General features: G+C 72.8%; 4 protein-coding genes across 12 annotated transcripts; 3 read left to right on the top strand and 1 right to left on the bottom strand.

Moving 5' to 3' along the window:
- Positions 1-251: 251 nt before the first annotated feature.
- Positions 252-2,014, top strand: CD79A (CD79a molecule). The gene is made up of 5 exons (XM_075489386.1): positions 252-440; positions 852-1,310; positions 1,387-1,505; positions 1,596-1,664; positions 1,753-2,014. Exons 1-5 carry the CDS (start codon positions 380-382, stop codon positions 1,864-1,866), a joined length of 822 nt encoding a protein of 273 aa, XP_075345501.1. The 5' UTR covers positions 252-379; the 3' UTR covers positions 1,867-2,014.
- On the top strand, positions 1,831-6,257 carry PRR19 (proline rich 19). Its single transcript, XM_075489380.1, has 5 exons — positions 1,831-1,945; positions 4,230-4,919; positions 4,989-5,128; positions 5,225-5,293; positions 5,365-6,257. The coding sequence occupies exons 2-5, from the start codon at positions 4,238-4,240 to the stop codon at positions 6,202-6,204; spliced, it is 1,731 nt and encodes a 576-aa protein (XP_075345495.1). The 5' UTR covers positions 1,831-1,945; positions 4,230-4,237; the 3' UTR covers positions 6,205-6,257.
- A 188-nt stretch (positions 6,258-6,445) lies between these two features.
- LOC142403182 (uncharacterized) lies at positions 6,446-9,529 on the bottom strand. The gene has a single exon (XM_075489367.1). It carries the CDS (start codon positions 9,527-9,529, stop codon positions 6,590-6,592), a length of 2,940 nt encoding a protein of 979 aa, XP_075345482.1. The 3' UTR covers positions 6,446-6,589.
- A 1,648-nt stretch (positions 9,530-11,177) lies between these two features.
- TMEM145 (transmembrane protein 145) lies at positions 11,178-17,184 on the top strand. Of its 9 annotated transcripts, none has more exons than XR_012773622.1 (17): positions 11,178-11,384; positions 12,200-12,274; positions 12,346-12,423; positions 12,822-12,908; positions 12,985-13,086; positions 13,153-13,237; positions 13,542-13,613; positions 13,688-13,756; positions 13,838-13,918; positions 14,093-14,171; positions 14,460-14,553; positions 14,649-14,821; positions 15,490-15,610; positions 15,674-15,874; positions 16,193-16,500; positions 16,569-16,597; positions 16,943-17,184. XR_012773622.1 is itself a non-coding variant. In XM_075489383.1 (15 exons), the coding sequence occupies exons 1-15, from the start codon at positions 11,211-11,213 to the stop codon at positions 16,418-16,420; spliced, it is 1,662 nt and encodes a 553-aa protein (XP_075345498.1). In that variant the 5' UTR covers positions 11,178-11,210; the 3' UTR covers positions 16,421-16,932. The 9 variants fall into 9 exon arrangements, 5 of the variants coding, with proteins under 5 accessions (XP_075345498.1, XP_075345497.1, XP_075345496.1 ...); XR_012773621.1 differs by having other exon boundaries at positions 16,569-16,663; positions 16,964-17,184; XR_012773619.1 differs by having other exon boundaries at positions 16,193-16,663; positions 16,964-17,184.
- Positions 17,185-17,239: the final 55 nt, after the last annotated feature.

The following is a 17,239-nucleotide window of genomic DNA, read 5'->3' as shown; positions in this document are numbered from 1 at the left end:
GGCGCCCGGCGTGCAGGGGACGATCCCTGGGACGCTGGGGCAAGCGGGGACGCCGGCAGCCCCCAGCCCCTCAAGCCCCTGAGCCGAGCCCCCAGGACCCCCGAAACCCCAGGACCCCCTAACCTGGCGCCCCAAACTCGCGTGCTCCCACACCCCCCGCACCCCAGACCTGCCCACCCCCCCGCCAGGTCCCACGGGTGACCCCGCAGACCCCCCGTCTCTGGGGCGGGCTGCGGGGTGACGCTGGGGTGGGGCTGGGGACGACGCCGTGGGGCCCACCCCGCTGCGCGCCACGCCTGCCACAGCCCCCCAGGAGGGCGGGCGCGGGCACCGGGGCGCATCTCCTGCGGCGGGGCCCGGTGCAGACGGCGGCAGCGGCATGGCGGGCGCTCCCCCAAAACGGGGCTCCCCGCTCCCCTTCCTCCTCTGCCTCCTCCCAGGTAGGGGCCGGCAGGGAGGGGGCGCGGGACCACGGTGGGACGGGGGGCTCGGGGTACGGGCGCACGGGTGGGGGGGTCCCACGTATCCCCCCGCCGCACACCTCTCATGGGGGGAACCGCGCCGGTTCCCTGCACGCCCCGCGGCAGCGGTGACCCCCGCAGGGCGGCCAGCCGGAGGGGGTTGGTGCGGCACCCCGAAAGGCAGCGGACCCCACGGACCCCCGTTTGCCAGCGTGTCCCCCGAGACACGCCAGAACAGCCCGGCCTGGCCCCGGCGCTTCCTGTCAACAGCGCCCGGCGGAGGAACCGAAACCGGCCCAGGACTGGGGGTGTCGGGGCGGGGCAGGGCGGGACCCTCGCCCCCACGCCGGGGGCTCGGGGGGCCGCGGTGACCCCTGTTGCCACCCACAGGGCACCTCTGCTGGGTGTTCACCGTGACGTGCCGGGGGGGCGAGTGCACGGTGCCGCCGCCGCTGTCCCCCTCCCGGCTGTCCCCAAGCCCCCTGACCGTGGAGAGCAACGGCAGCACGGCGGCCTGCTGCTCCCCCGGGGCCGATGCCGAGGTGGTGACGGTGGAGGCCGGCCCCACGTCCCGCACCGCCACCGTGGGGGACCACCTCAGCCTGGAGTGCCTCTTCCAGGCCCCCGGCAACGCCCGGGTGACCTGGTACCAGGTGTGCTCCTACAACTGCACCCACCGCTACGCCCTGGTCAAGACCAGCCAGCACGGCCGCCAGCTGCGGCAAGAGGAGGGCCGCGCCACCCTCACCTTCCTCCGCCTCGCGCACAACGACAGCGGCCTCTACTACTGCCGGGTGGAGGCCGGCCGCGCCGTCGGGCAGTCCTGCGGCACCTTCCTGCGGGTGCGCGGTGAGTGCCGGGGGGCGCGGGGCGTGGGGGGGCGTGCAGGGGGCCGGGGCTGACCCCCACCCTCCTCCCACGGCAGACCCTATGGCTGTGCCCTTCCTCAACATCAAGGAGTCCACCAAGAACCGGATCATCACGGCCGAGGGCGTCCTGCTGCTGCTCTGTGCCGTGGGGCCCAGCCTCTTCCTCCTCTTCAGGGTGAGGGGGCGCGCGGGGGGCTGGGGGGGCGGGGGGGGGGCTGGGGGAGCCCCTGCCCTGCCTAACTCTGCCTCTGCCCCGCGGCCGCAGAAGCGGTGGGCCAACGAGCGGCTGCTGCAGATGAAGAAGAGCGCCTACGAGGAGGAGAACCTCTACGAGGTGAGCCCGGGACCCTGCGCCCGCCGGGGGGGCGGGGAGGGGGCTGGCGCCCACCGGCCTGAGCCCCCCGCCCCCTCCCCCTCCCCAGGGGCTCAACCTGGACGAGTGCTCCATGTACGAGGACATCTCGCGGGGGCTGCAGCCCACCTACCAGGACGTGGGCAGCCTCCACGCCGCCGACGCGCAGCTGGAGAAGCCCTGAGGGGCGGGGGTCCCGCCGGACCCTCGCCCCCGCGCCCCCCCCCCCCCCGCTCCTCAAGGCTTCGCTTCGTTAGCACGAGGTTTGCTCGGCACGCCCCGCCCTCCGGGGGGTCACGACCCTCCCCCCCCAATAAAGCTAACGAGCTGCCGGCCGGGGTCTGTGGGATGTTGGGGGGCCGTGCTCCACACCCAGGGAAACCGCTGCCCCCGCCGCCTCCCCCCGCCCCAGCCGCGCCGGCGGAGGGATTAATGAAGCGTTCGTCGGGAGGATAAACAGAGCGCGGGAGAGGCAGCGAGCGTGAAGCTTCCTCCGCTTCCTGCCGGCCCGCCGCAGGCCGCGGCGCAGCGTGGCGGCAGCCGGGGGGGCTCCTGCTGCCGGGCGGCGGGGAGCAGCGCGCCGGGGCGCGGGCCGTGCTCCCCCCTCGGCGCGGCTTGGCCGTCTCGGGGGGGTCGGTGCTCCCGTCCCCTGCACGAAGCCGTCTCCCTCCCACCGCGGCTCCTCGCCTTCCCTCGGCTCGGGGCAGGTGCCCTGAGCACCGGGGCTGGCGGGGCGCTCTGCATCCGAGGGGCCTCTGTGGCACCGGGGCCTGGCGGGGGGTCCTGGGTGCAGGGCTGTGCCCGGTGACAGTCCACTCAGCTCTGGGATGACGGTCCCCTCAACCCAGGTCTTTCTCGGCTCAGTGTCCCCTCAGCCCAGGTACCTGTGGGCTCAGTGTCCCCTCAGCCCCGTGTCCCTCTGGGCTCACTGTCCCCTCAAGACTACGTCCCGGTGGGCTCAGTGTCCCCTCAGCCCGGGTCCCAGTGGGCTCAGTGTCCCCTCAGCCCGGGTCCCTGTGGGCTCACTGTCCCCTCAGGACTATGTCCCAGTGGTCTCAGTGTCCCCTCAGCCCCCCGTCCCGGTTGGGCTCACTGTCCCCACAGCACTATGTCCCTGTGGGCTCAGTGTCCCCTCAGCCCCCCGTCCCTGTGGGCTCAGTGTCCCCTCAGCCCAGGTCCCTGTGGGCTCAGTGTCCCCTCAGCCCGGGTCCCGGTGGGCTCAGTGTCCCCTCAACCCAGCGTCCCTGTGGGCTCAGTGTCCCCTCAGCCCGGGTCCCTGTGGGCTCAGTGTCCCCTCAGCCCAGGGTCCCTGTGGGCTCAGTGTCCCCTCAGCCCGGGTCCCTGTGGGCTCACTGTCCCCTCAGGACTATGTCCCAGTGGGCTCAGTGTCCCCTCAGCCCCCCGTCCCGGTTGGGCTCACTGTCCCCACAGCACTATGTCCCTGTGGGCTCAGTGTCCCCTCAGCCCGGGGTCCCTGTGGGCTCAGTGTCCCCTCAGCCCCCCGTCCCTGTGGGCTCAGTGTCCCCTCAGCCCAGGTCCCTGTGGGCTCAGTGTCCCATCAGCCCGGGTCCCGGTGGGCTCAGTGTCCCCTCAACCCAGCGTCCCTGTGGGCTCAGTGTCCCCTCAGCCCGGGTCCCTGTGGGCTCAGTGTCCCCTCAACCCAGCGTCCCTGTGGGCTCAGTGTCCCCTCAGCCCAATCCCGCCGTTTACCTCAGGGCTGCGGCTCCTCTCCCGCTGTGCGAGCCCCGCCCGCCACCGCGCCCCCAGCCAATCAGCGGCCGGCGCCTCGAGGCGGCGGGCCAATCCGCGGGCAGCGCGGGAAAGGCAAACGCCCCCGGGGCTCACGCGCTCCGGCGGCTGCTTTCCAACGCCCGGGGCGCGAGGCGCGGCCCCGCCGCGCACCGCCCTCAGTCCCCGCCCCTCTCGCCGGTGGGCGGGGCCTGTGGGGCCGTTGGCAGCGGTCGGAGGTGGGGGGGCACTGGCGATACTGGGGGGCACTGGGGGGAACGGGGGTCTCCGGGCGGTCCTGGGGGAATGAGGGGCCCTGGGGATACCGGGGGGTGTGAGGGAGACATGGGGGCCCGTGAGGGGGCCCTGGGGATATTGCGGGGGCCTGAGGGGAAGATGGGGGCCCCTGAGGGGGCCTTGGGGATATTGGGGTGACCTGAGGGGGAAATGGGCGTGCTGGGGATACTGGGGGGTCCCTGGGGGGGAATGAGGGGCCCTTGGGGGGGGCCTCAGGGAAAATGGGGGTGCTGGGGGGGTCTGATGGGGAGACCTTGAGGGGGAATTGGGGATTTGGGGGGTTCTGAGGGGGAAGCGGGGGGAAATGGGGGCCCCTTGAGGGGTGCCTGAGGATATTGGGAGGGGTTGAGGGGGAAATGGGGGTGCTGGGGATACTGGGGGGGAAATGGGGGCCGTGAGGGGGGTCATCATTAACAGGGTGCCCCCAGACCTCCACCCTCGGCGCCTGCTGGGCGCTTCTCCCCCACTCCGCCCACCCTTTGCTAAAAAAGACCCTTTTTTTCCTGTTTTCCCCGTTGGCAGCCGGTGCCATGAGCCACCGCAGCGGCAGAGGGGACGTCAGGGATGCAGGGGACCCCCGCCCGCGGGGGGACCCTCACCCCACCGGGCCCGGACCTGGCCGCGTCAAGCGCCGGAAAACCAAGCGGGAGCGCGACTCCGCCAAATTTGGCAGGAAGGTCCCCGGCGGGGGGTGGCGGGGGGCCGGACCCCCGCCCCGCAGGCTGCCACCCCCGTGGGGGGGTCGCCCCCCCGCCAGCCCCCTCCCAGCCCCCAAAACCGTCGTCATCAGCCAGAACCGCCTGTGCCAGCACCGGGGCATGTTCAACCGGGAGGTGAAGTCGGTCGACGTCGAGCGGCTGCTGAGCCCCGGCCCTGGGCAGGACGCGGCCCCCCCCAGCGAAACCCCGCTCCTGGGGGGCCCCTCCGCAGCACCCGAGGGAGACCCCCACCCCGCGGAGCAGCCGCCGCCGAGCCGCCCCCAGGCGCCCCGAAGCGAGGGGGAGAAGGGGGTCTCCATGGAGCCGCCCCCGCGGGAGCTGGCCGGCCAGCTCTGCGCCCTCCTGGGGGGCACCCGCGCCTTCCCGGGGCGCGATCTGGTGGGTGAGCGGCGCCGGGCCGTCCTGGCCGCCCTGCTCCGCCGCCACCGGACCCTGCCCGACCTCTCCGTCCTCCTGGCCCACCGGAATCGGGGGGCCGACGCCACGCCCCCAGGTACGGCAGCCCGGTGGGGGGGCTGGGGGTGGTTCCCCCCCCGAATCTCAGCCGTATCACCCCTCGCAGGTCGCTGGAGCCCCCGGACCCCCGAGCGGGAGCTGAGCGGGAGCGCAGAGCAGGGTGATTTTGGGGAGCAGAAACGGAGCTGGGACCCGACGCCTCCCTACAGCAGCACCCCCGGCCCCCTGCAAGGCATCGTGAATAGGGTGAGTGCCCCAAAACCCGCCTTTCCTCCCTGAAACGGGGACGTCCTCTCCCTCCCGCCCCTTCACCGGCTGCAGCCCCACGTTCTTCCCCGGCAGACCCCGACCTACCCTGCCGGGCCGGGCACCCCCAGCCCCATTTTCGGAGGCGACGGAAAGAAGAGAGAGGTGAGTCCGAAAGCGGGGTGACGGCCTCGGGGGACCCCCGGGGGGTTTATTGACCCGCCGCCTCCCCGCAGACCCCCTTCTCCTGGACCTCGGGCGAGGAGGACGACCCGCGCCCCGACAGCCCGGCCCCGCTGTTCCAGCCCCGCGGAGAGAGGACGCCGTCCTGGGGGGATCCCTGCCGGCATGAGGGCTCCCTGCCCCACGGCGGGCTCCTGCCCGGCTCCCCCCCCACCCGCTTCCCCCCCGGCTGCACCTGTGGGGGTCCCTCCTGCGCGCGGCCCCGCACCGGCCCGCAGCCCACCCCGGCGGCTTTTGGGGAGGACGCCGGCGAGGGCTGCAGCTGGAGCCGCTGGCCGCCCATCGCCCCGCCGGCTTTCAGCCCGGTCACACCACGGCATCGCCATCCACCCCGCCGCTCCTTTGCCACGCTGTTTGCTCCCCGGTGCCCGGACCTGTGCCGCGGGGCCAACCCGGACCCCCAGACCCCCGACGCCTGGAGTCCAGAGGCTTCGTGCCAGCCGGGCTTCGTGCCGGGCTGGCCTTACGCTGAGGGCCACACACCATGCTGCCGCCACCACCCACGCCGGCACGACCCGCTCCGGCACGACCCGCTCCGGCATGGCTCCCGCCGCCTCAGGCGGCCGTCGGCACCCCCAAGCCCCGGCACCTGCTGCTGGCAGCGGTCGCTGGGGCACGGAGCCCCCCCAGAAAGCCGCCGGCGGCGGGACTGGGAGGACTGGTGGGACGCGCCGGAGCCGGGGCGCCGGCGGGGCCAGGGGGAGCCGGGCTGGCTGCGGGCGCTCCGGCGCCTGCCCCTCTCCTGCTTCCCCCCCTCGGAGGTGCTGGAGCGGGACGGCTCCCCCCTGCCCAGCCCCGAGACCTGGGGCTGCCCCTGCGCCGGGCTGTACTGAGGCGGGGGCCCTCGCGTTCTCGGGGCGCCCCACGGCGCAATAAAGGCTGTTTCCCTCGACCACGGTGTCACCGCTGTTCCCTCCGGGCACCCCCAAACCCCCCCGGGAGCCCCCCGCCGCCGCGGCCCCACGGCGAGAGGAGCCGCAGGGTCGGGGCTGGACGCGCCCAGGAAGGGAAGCGTGGCTGGTGGTTTGGGGTGAGAAAAGCCCTTCCGGGGCTGTTTCCCGGCGCTCAGAGGGGAACCGGCGGGTTTGGGGCACCCGGCCGAAAGCCATTTCCCCTTTCCAGCGCCTCCGCTCGCGGCCGGCCCCGGCTTCGTCAGCCGGCGCCGCGCTGGAGGCGACCCCGGTGTCGCCGGGGGTCGGGAGAAGGGGTGTCCGCGGCTCACACCGGGGGGGGCCCGCCCTGGGGCAGCTTGCCGCTCTCCCCGCAGCCTTCCTCCTCCTCCTCCTCCTCCTCCTCCTCCTCGCCCGCGGCGTAGCCGCTCCGGAGGGCACGCTTCAGCTTGGCCCAGAAGAGCCGCTGGGCCTGGGGCTCGGGGGGCCAGCGCAGGTAGGTCCGCTTGAGCAGCACCCGGCGCATGCGGTGGTAGGCGGAGAGCTCGGCGTCGGGGATGGCCTCCAGGAAGACGAGGACCAGGACGTCCCTGAGCTCGTCGAAGAGGCGGTAGCTGGCCAGCTGGATCTCCAGGGAGCACCACTCGCTGCGCAGGTAGCTGCGGCTGAGCACGCAGACCGTCTTGCGGCTGTTGTAGATGCTGTCGACGATGTTGTCGATGATGGCCCTGCCCGGGCTGAAGTCGCGGTGGTGCAGGCAGAGGCGCAGGGAAGCCCGCTCCAGCTCGGGGACCAGCTCTCCCAGCACCCAGCCCTCGTCGGCCGAGTTGTAGGAGACGAAGCTGTCGTAGGCGTAGCGGCGCTCCTCCCGCCGCCAGCGCCCGTTGGCCCAGGCGCGCAGCAGGTAGAAGTGGTACCGGAGGCGCCAGTAGGCGCGGTGGTGCAGCAGCGGCAGCGCCAGCAGCAGCAGCACGGCCGGGGCCGTGCCGGCGAAGAGGTAGAGCCCCACGTCCAGGAAGCAGACGCGGGTGTCGAAGCTGTGCAGGTAGGCGGGCTGCCCGCCGCCGCCGCCGCCGCCGCCGCAGCTGTAGTTGTAGAGGTAGACCACCTGCACCCGGCTGCGGCCCAGCCAGTCCGGCAGCCAGGCGTTGGCGCAGGCGCAGCTCAGCGGGCACTTGCGCAGGTCCAGGTAGCGCAGGGCGGGCAGCTGGCCGTCCAGGCGCTGGTCGATGGTGCGCAGCTCGTTCTTGGCCAGCCCCAGCCGCTCCAGCCGGCTGAGGTTGCCGAAGACTTCGGGGCCCAGGCTGCGCAGCCCCGCGTTCTCCAGGTCCAGGCTGCGCAGGCTGCTCAGGTTCTTGAAGACGCCGGCGGGCAGGTCGCCCATCCCGCCGCTGCTGTCGGCCAGCGTCAGGTAGCGCAGCTGGGCCAGGTCGTCGAAGGCGTCGGCGGGGATGGCCAGCAGCCAGTTCTGGGCCAGGAAGAGGGAGCGGAGGGCGGTCAGGCCCTGGAAGAAGCGGTGGGGGATGATCCTCAGGCCGTAGGGCTGCTGCGCCTGCAGCTTCAGGTCGTAGAGGCGCTGGAGGTGCCGGAAGGGCGGCTGCTGGCGCGGGCGCTGGCTGATGTACCGCAGGGCGTTGGCGCGCAGGTCCAGCACGCCCAGGGAGGCCTGCACCGGGCGGAAGGCCTCGGCGCTCACCTCCTGCAGCCGGTTGCGGTCCAGGTAGAGGCGGCGCAGCTCGCCCAGCCCCCGCAGCGCGGCGGCCGCCAGGTGCCGCAGGTTGTTGCCCCCCAGGTCCAGCGTCTGCAGCCGGGCCAGCCCGGCGAAGGCGCCGGGGAAGAGGACGGAGACGCGGTTGTTGCGCAGGTTGAGGGTGCGCAGCCGGCCCAGGTCGGCGAAGGAGCCGGGGTAGAGGTCGGTCAGCAGGTTGTTGTCCAGCCGCAGCTCCCGCAGCTCCCGCAGCCCCCACAGCGCCTGCCGGTCCAGCCGCGCCAGGCCGTTGACGTCGAGGCGCAGCGCCCGCAGGCAGGGCGCGTAGGCGAAGGCCCGCGGCCCCACCGTCAGGATGCGGTTGAAGCGGAGCGAGACGTTGCGCAGGCTGCGCAGCGCCGGCTCCGCCTGGCAGGAGGGCAGCCGGCGCAGCAGGTTGTGCTCCGCCACCAGCCCCGCCAGCTCCTGCCGCTGCCTCGGCCCCAGCAGCCGCCCCACGCAGCCCAGCCGCCGCAGCCGGTTCCCGGAGAGGTCCAGCGTGCCCACGGCCGGGCAGGCGGCCAGCGCCCCGTCCGGCAGCGTCCCGATGCCGTTGCGGCGCAGCCGCAGGCGCCGCAGCCGGGGGCCCGTCAGGCGCCGGCACACCTCGGCCGCCCCGCCGGGCCCCAGCTGCAGCCCCGAGAAGTCCAGGCTGCGCGGGCGCACGTCCGAGACCTCCAGCAGCTGGAAGACGTCCAGGGGGTTGCCGGCTAGCCGCAGCCGGCTGAGGTTGCGCAGGCGGAGCTGGCTGAAGGGCGCTGCCTCCGAGATGTTGTTGTAGGAGAGGTCGAGCGCCCGCAGGGCGGGCAGCAGCCCGGGGGTCCCGCCGGCCAGCCCCCCCAGCGAGTTGTTGCAGAGGCGCAGGGTGAGCAGCGAGGGCGGCAGCGGCGGCCCCGGCCCCAGCGCCGACAGGTTGTTGCCGCAGAGGTCCAGCAGCTGCAGCCGCGGCAGGTGCCGGACGGCCAGGGCCACCGGCCCCAGGGCGGGCAGGCGGCCGCCCCGCAGGGAGAGGCAGCGCAGGTTGGCCAGCGGCAGGAAGGCGCCGGGCGCCAGGCCGGCCAGCGGGTTGCGGTCCAGCCGCAGCGAGGAGAGGTTGCCCAGCCCGGCGAAGGCGCCCTCGGCCAGCCCGGCCAGGCGGTTGTGGGACAGGTCGAGGGTGGCCAGCGCCCCCAGCCCGGCGAAGGCCCCCGGGGCGATGCTGGCCAGGCGGTTGTAGGCCAGGTCGAGGGTCCGCAGGAGGGGCAGGCGGGCGAAGGCGGCGGGCGGCAGGCGGTGGAGGCTGTTGTGGGAGAGGTTGAGGGCGGTGGCGGCCGGTGGCAGGTCATCCACCGCGCCGGCCACCGACCCCAGGAAGCGCTGGACGCAGCGGAAGAGTCCGGGGTCCCAGGGCGACTGGATGCAGTTGCGGAAGCCGTAGGCTGAGCCCCCCGGCACCGCCAGCAGCAGCAGCAGCAGCAGCAGTGGCGGCGGCAGCGGCGGCAGCGGCGGCAGCCGGCGCGGTGGCGGGACGGGGGGACGCATCCTGACCCGCGCCCGGGGGCGGCCGGCCGGGTCCCCCTGGAGAGGAGGGGGGCGATGGGGACGGGGGTGCTTGGACGGGGGGGTGGGGACAGGGACCCCGCTGCAGGCAGGACGGGGGGGTTTGGGGACCCTCTCCCCCCGCTCTTTGGGGTCCTACCGTGCCGTCCCCGTGCCAGCTCCCCTCCTCTTCAGGCGTTCTCGCTTTTTCGGGGCAGAAAAGGGAAGTGTGGGGTATCGCTTCTTGTCACTGCTGCCCCCTCCCCGGTGACGTGGGCGGGGGGTGGCCCCTCCCGGGCCGGGCACAGGGGTCCCGGGGGGGGGCTGGGGGGGACGAGGCCACACGTCTGGGTCACCTCCCCAGTGCGCAGGGGCCTGCGGACCCCCGGGCGACAGGGCTGTCCCCGTGCCCCCCGGCCCCGTGCCCCCCACCCCGTGCCCCCCTGGTCCCCCCGTGCTGCTCTCGCTTCCCCTTCCCCCCCCCCCCCCAGGCCCCCACCCGGTTTTGGTTCCCCCGTGGGGGGTTGGGGGGGCACTGGGGCACTGGGGTTCATACTGGGACGGGGCCAGGGCCCTGTACTGGGCTGAGCGGGTGGGCTGGGGCGAGGTGCTGGGTTGTACCGGGCCCTACTGGGAGGAAGAGCTCTGGGGTGCGTGGGAGGGGTGCGGGGTTGCACGGTGTTATACTGGGTGATGCTGGGTTATACTGGGAGGAGGGCGCTGTGCGGCACAGGCCTGTGTGTGTATACTGGGTGATGCTGGGTTATACTGGGAGGAGGGCGCTGTGCTGCACAGGCCTGTGTGTGTATACTGGGTGATGCTGGGTTATACTGGGAGGAGGGCGCTGTGCTGCACAGGCCTGCGTGTGTATACTGGGGGATACTGGGTGATACTGGGTTACACTGGGATACTGGGTTATACTGGATGATACTGGGTGATACTGGGATACTGGGTTATACTGGATGATACTGGGTGATACTGGGTTATACTGGGAGGAGGATGCTGTGCTTCACAGGCCTGCCCGTGTTATACTGGGTGATACTGGGAGGAGGGCGCTGTGCTGCACAGGCCTGTGTGTGTATACTGGGTGATGCTGGGTTATACTGGGAGGAGGGCGCTGTACTGCACAGGCCTGCGTGTGTATACTGGGGGATACTGGGTGATACTGGGTTACACTGGGATACTGGGTTATACTGGGAGGAGGATGCTGTGCTTCACAGGCCTGCCCGTGTTATACTGGGTGATACTGGGAGGAGGGCGCTGTGCTGCACAGGCCTGCGTGTGTATACTGGGGGATACTGGGTGATACTGGGAGGAGGGCACTGTGCTGCACAGGCCTGCGTGTCTATACTGGGGGATACTGGGTTATACTGGGAGGAGGACGCTGTGCTGCACAGGCCTGCGCGTGTATACTGGGGGATACTGGGTGATACTGGGAGGAGGGTGCTGTGCTGGCAGACTCCCCCGGGGCTGCCTCGCTGCCGGTGCCGCTGCCGGTACCGGGGGGTGGGGTGGGGGGGCGTGGCCTGTGCCGGGGGCGGTGCCGCTGCCGGTACCGGGAGGGGCGTGGCCTGTGCCGCTGCCGGTACCGGCACCGGGAGGGGCGTGGCCTGTGCCGGGGGCGGGGCCGCTGCCGGTACCGGGGGGCGGGGCCGCGCCCGGGAGCGCGCACGGGCCGGGGGCGATGGGGCTGCGGCGGCGGCGGCGGCGGGGGGGCGCGGGGGGGCCGCGGCCCGCGGGGGAGCCCCGGGGGACCCCGGTGCTGCTGCCGCTGCTGCCGCTGCTGCCGCTGCTGCTGATGCTGCTGCCCGCGGGCGGCGGCGCCAAGTACGTGCGGGGCCGCATCAGCACCAAGGAGGTGAGCGGGGACCCCCGCCATGCACCGGGACCCCCCCGGTTGGCACCGGGACCCCCTTTCTGCGCAGGGCCCCCTCCCCGGGGTGCACCCAGACCTTCTCTCTTTTGCACCGGGATCCCCTTTTTGCATGGCGACCCCCCCCCCTTTTGCGCCGCGGTCCCCCCTCCCCTCTTTGCATCGGGGCCTCGTTGGCACCGCGACCCCCTTTTGCACCGGGACCCCTCCCCGGTCTGCACCGGGCCGCCCCTCCCGGTTTGCAGCGGGACCCCCCCCCCCGTTTTGCACCGCGACCCCTCATTTGCACCCGCCCCCCGTTTCTCTTGGGGGGGGTCCTGGGAGGCTGTGGGGCCGGGGGGGGGGGCGGCTCTGGGGGTCCGTGGGGGTCGGGGACCCCCCCCCCGGCTCCCACCCGGGCCCGCTCGGCCGTTGCCGTGGAAACCTGGAGCAGGGCCGTTGCCGTGACAACGGCGGGGATGCAGGGGGTCCTGGGGATGAGGGTGCCCTCCCCGCACCCCCCCCCCCGTGTCCCCCCGTCCCCCGTGGGGGCCCCGGGCCCGGGCCCTGCCGGGACGCCGTGTCACCATGGCCACGGCCGGATCGGGTGGCACCCGGGCGCCTGGGTCCCCTGGGGAGGGGGGGTGGAGAGGGGGTCCCCGGGGCTGGGGGGGTCCCTGGGGTCCCTGGGGTGCAGCAGGGGAGTCCTGGGGGGCAGAGGGGGCTCCCGGGCGCCTGGGTCCCCTGGGGATGGGCGGGGAGGGGAGCAGGGCCGGGGGTCCCGGACACTGGGCCCCCCCCGACCGCCCGCTGCCCCCCAGGACTGGGTGTTCCTGACCCGCTTCTGCTTCCTCTCCGACTACGGGCGCCTCGATTTCCACTTCCGATACCCCGAGGTGAGTGGGGGGCTCACGCCTGCCCCGATGTCGGGGTCCCCCCGCGCCGCTGACCCCCCCGACCCCCCCAGGCCAAGTGCTGCGAGAACATCCTGCTCTACTTCGACGACCCCTCCCAATGGCCGGCCGTCTACAAGAAGGGCAACAAGGTGGGATGGTGGCCAGGGGGCTACTGGGGTCTGGGGGGCATAGGGGGTCTGCAGGGATTGGGGTGCATCAGGGTCTGGGGAGTGTTTGGGTCTGGGGGGGTTTATTGGGGTCTGGGGGGTATAGGGGGTCTGGGGGAGTAGAGGGGGTGTGCAGGGATTGGGGTCATCAGAGTCTGGGGGTTTATTGTGGTCTGGGGGGTATAAGGGGTCTGGGGGGCAGAGGGGGTCTGCAGGCATTGGGGTGCATCGGGATCTGGGAGGTTATAATGTGGTCTGGGGGGATTATGGTGGGGTCTGGGGGTACGCCGGGGTCTGGGGGCTCCGGCTCCATCGGGGTGCAGGAGGCCCGGGGGGGTCTGGGTGCTGGGGGGGGTCCGTGCCCACACTGTGCCCCCCAGGACTGCCTGGCCAAGGAGTCGGTGATCCGCCCCGAGAACAACCAGGTCATCAACCTCACCACCCAGTACGCCTGGTCGGGCTGCCAGGTCCGGGGGGCCGGGGAGGGGCCGGGGGGTGCCGGGGGGGTCCCGGGGGGGTCCCGGGCTGACGCTCTCCCCCCAGGTGCTGCTGGAGGACTCGGTGCGGTACCTGAGCTGCGCCAGCGGCCGCAGCTTCCGCTCCGTCCGCGAGCGCTGGTGGTACGTGGCCCTCAGCAAATGCGGGGTGAGTACCCCCCCGGACCCCCCCCTTGCCATGCCCAGGCCCCCCCTGACGCCGCGACCCCCCCAGGGCGACGGGCTGGAGCTGGAGTACGAGATGGTGCTGACCAACGGGAAATCCTTCTGGACCCGGCACTTCTCCGCCGATGAGTTCGGTGCGGCCTCAGCCGGGGGGACGTGCGGGGGGTGGGGGGAATGTGGGGGTGCAACGCGGGGCGGTACAAGGGGGGTTGCAACATGGGGGGGGGGAATAGGGGGGATATGGGGGGCTGCAGTGCAGGGGGGGATATGGGGGACTGCAATGTAGGGGAGGAAGTGGGGGGGCTGCAGCACAGGGGGGGTGGGAATGGGGGGGCTGCAGCGCAGGGGAGACGGGGGGTATCTGTGGGGTGCCCTGGTCGGTGTTGGGGGGCTCATGGGGGATGCGCAGGGGGTAAATCGCCCCCCCACCCCCCCCAGGCATCCTGGAGACGGACATCACCTTCCTCCTCATCTTCATCCTCATCTTCCTCGTCTCCTGCTACTTCGGCTGTGAGTGGGGGGGCTGGGGCGGGCCGTGCCGGGGGGGGGGGTCACAGTGCTGATGCCCCCCCCGGCCCCCCCAGACCTGCTGAAGGGCCGGCAGCTGCTCCACACCACCTACAAGATGTTCATGGCGGCCGCCGGCGTGGAGGGTGAGGGGGGGCCGGGGGAGGCCAGGGTGTGTGTGGGGGCCGGGGTCCCCACGCTCACACCCCCCCCCGGCCCCCCCCCAGTCCTCAGCCTGCTCTTCTGCTGCGTCTACTGGGGCCAGTACGCCTGCGACGGGGTCGGCAGCGGCAGCCTCAAGATCCTGGGTGGGTGGCACGTGCACGGCTCCTCGTGCGACGCACGAGGGGGCTGCACGGCTCCTCGTGCGTGGGTGTGCGTGCGCGGCCCCTCGTGCGCAGGCGGGCGTGCACGGCCCCGGCACGGGGCGGCGTCGCAGGGGCACCCCGGCACGCGCTGGTGCAAGCTCTGCTCTCCCCCAGCCAAGCTGCTGTTCTCCGTCAGCTTCCTCATCTTCCTCCTCATGCTCATCCTCCTGGGCAAGGGCTTCACCGTCACCAGGTACCGGGGCGGCCGTGGGGCGGCCGTGGGGTGGCTGTGGGGCACAGGGGACAGCTATAGGGTACCAGGGGCAGCTGTGGGGCAGCCGTGGGGTGGCTGTGGGGCACAGGGGACAGCTATAGGGCACAGGGGACAGCTGTGGGGCGGCCATAGGGGCCCAGGGGACAGCCGTGGGGTGGCTTTGGGGACGCAGGGAAGCCCCAAGCCGCCGAGGCAGAGCCCGCCACAGCCATGGGGCCGCTGTGGGGCTGCTACGGGGCTGCCCCCCCACCGCCGGTGCCCCCCCAGGGGCCGCATCAGCCACGCGGGCTCAGTCCGGCTCTCGGTCTACATGACGCTCTACAGCATCACCCACGTCGTCCTCCTCACCTATGAGGCCGAGGTGAGCCCCCCCCCCCTCCCCGGCCCCCCCCTTGCCCCGCCGGGTGCCCCCTGGCCCCACTGACCCGGGGGGGTATTTCGGGGGGGGGGGGGCAGTTCTTCGACCCCGCGCAGGTGCTGTACACCTACGAGTCGCCGGCCGGCTACGGGCTGATCGGGCTGCAGTTCCTTGCCTACCTCTGGTTCTGCTACGCCGTCCTGGTCACCCTCAAGCAGGTCCCCGAGAAGCAGCCCTTCTACCTGCCCTTCTTCGCCGCGTACACCCTCTGGTGAGCGCACGCCTCGCACGGGCCTTGCACGAGGGTGGGGGGCAGCCTGGGTGTGCACGGGGTGCAAGCGGAGCGGGAGGCGGCGAAGGGACGGGACTGGCACGGGGAGGCGAGGCGGGACAGGCGTGCGAAGGGTGGGGGATTGCGCGGGACGGGGTTTGCACGGGGCTCGCACGGCTGGATGGGTGTGCAAAGGGACGGGGTTTGCACGGGGCTGGGGGTTGCACGGGGACGAGGTTTGCAGAGGGCTTGCACGGCTGGATAGGTGTGCGCAGGGATGGGGTGTGCACGGGGATGGGGTGTGCACGGGGCTTGCACAGCTGCATGGGTGTGCAAAGGGCCGGGGTTTGCACGGGGATGCAGTTTGTGCAGGGATAGCGTTTGCAAGGGGATAGGATTTGCACGGGGCTTGCGCACCAGGATGGGTTTTAAGGGGCCGGTTTAGCACAGCGCTCACACGCCAGGACAGCTTTGCACGGGGCTCGCACACCCGGCGAGCGTGCAAAGGGCCGGGGCTCACACGGGCCTCGCACGCCAGGGGTTTGCACGGGGCTGCGGCTCGCAGGGGCTCCCACAACGGGGCGGGCGTGCGAAGGGCCGGCGCGGGCGCGGGGGGCTCGCCCGAGCCTCGCGCGGGCGTTGCACGAGGGCCCCTCCCGCCGCCACAGGTTCTTCGCGGTGCCGGTGACGGCGCTGATCGCCAACTTCGGGATCCCCAAGTGGGCGCGGGAGAAGATCGTCAACGGGATCCAGCTGGGGATCCACCTCTACGCCCACGCCGTCTTCCTGGTGAGCCCCGGGGGGGCCCCGTGGCGGGGGGGACCCCCCTCACCCCTGCCCTGTGCCCCCCAGGTGATGACGCGGCCCTCGGCCGCCAACAAGAACTTCCCCTACCACGTGCGGACCTCCCAGATCGGCTCCGCGGAGGGGGGGGCGGCCGCCAAGTTCCCCCCCCGGCACGGCTACGGCAACGTCACCTTCATCAGCGACTCCGTCCCCAACTTCACCGAGCTCTTCTCCATCCCCCCCCCCGGCCCCAGCGGATCACCCGGCGTGAGTCGGGCCCCCCCCCCCCACTGCCGGACGGCTCCTGGGGGGCGGGAGGGGCCCCCCCAAAACCAGCTGGGTCACAGTGGTGGGAGAGGACCCCCCCCAAAACCATCCGCATCCCAGGAACGGGAGGGGGGATCCCCCAGAACCCTCTGGGCTCCAGGGATGGGAGGGGACCCCTCCCAAACCAGCCGGGCACTGGGGGTGGGAGGGGACCCCCCAAAAGCGTCTGGGTCCCAGCATGTGGAGGGGACCCCCCCAAACCAGCCGGGCACTGGGGGTGGGAGGGGACCCCCCGAAAGCGTCTCTGTGCCCCCCCAGCAGGCGCGGAAGCAGGTGGAGGAGACGCCGGTGGCGGAGCGGGGACCCCCCCCCGGGCGCGTGGTGACCACGACGGATCTGGGGGCCCCCCGCGCCCCCCAAAAGAGTGCCGGGGCGGGGGGCGAGGGCCAGGGCCCCCCCTCCCAGCTGCAGGCGCCCCCGCCCCACGCCCACAACGGCTACACCGAGTACTTCAGCATGCACACGGGCGGGGGGCGGCACTTGTAGCCCCCTGCGGCGGGGGGCGCCTGCCCCACGGCCACCCCATCCCGCCCGCGGGGACCCCGAACCCTGCCCCGGGGGGACCCAACTATTGCCCCACAGGGACCCCAAGTATTGCCCCAGGGGGACCCCAAATCCTGCCCCACAGGGACCCCAAGTATCGCCCCACAGGGACCCCAAATCCTGCCCCACAGGGACCCCCAAGTATTGCCCCAGGGGGACCCCGAATCCAGCCCCGGGGGACCCCAAGTATCGCCCCACAGGGACCCCAAGTATTGCCCCAGGGGGACCCCAAATCCTGCCCCACAGGGACCCCAAGTATCGCCCCACAGGGACCCCAAATACTGCCCCACAGGGACCCCCAAGTATCGCCCGAGGGGGACCCCAAATCCTGCCCCGGGGGGACCCCAAGTATTGCCCCAGGGGGACCCCGAATCCTGCCCCGGGGGGACCCCAAGTATCGCCCCAGGGGGACCCCAAATCCTGCCCCACAGCGACCCGAAGTATCACCCCACAGGGACCCCGAACCCTGCCCACAAGGACCCCAAGTATTGCCCCACAGGGACCCCGAATCCAGCCCCCCAGGGACCCCAAGTATTGGCCCACAAGGACCCCAAATCCAGCCCCAGGGGGACCCGAAGAGCCCCCGGGCCCCGTCCCTGCGCCCCCCCCGCCAAGGTTGGGCCCTCGTCCCCCCGCCCCCCGGCCGCTGCGGCTCCCTCCGCGCCCCCCCATTTCTGGGGAGAAGGATTTTGCCAAAATAAAGCGATTTCTCGTGTTTCCACGGGCTGTGGAGTGACGGGGACGGGGGGGGGGGGGCCGGGA

This window comes from Mycteria americana, unplaced genomic scaffold (assembly GCF_035582795.1).
Source record: "Mycteria americana isolate JAX WOST 10 ecotype Jacksonville Zoo and Gardens unplaced genomic scaffold, USCA_MyAme_1.0 Scaffold_131, whole genome shotgun sequence".
Classification (NCBI taxonomy): Eukaryota; Metazoa; Chordata; class Aves; order Ciconiiformes; family Ciconiidae; genus Mycteria; species Mycteria americana.
This window is presented reverse-complemented; position numbering and strand designations above follow the sequence as displayed.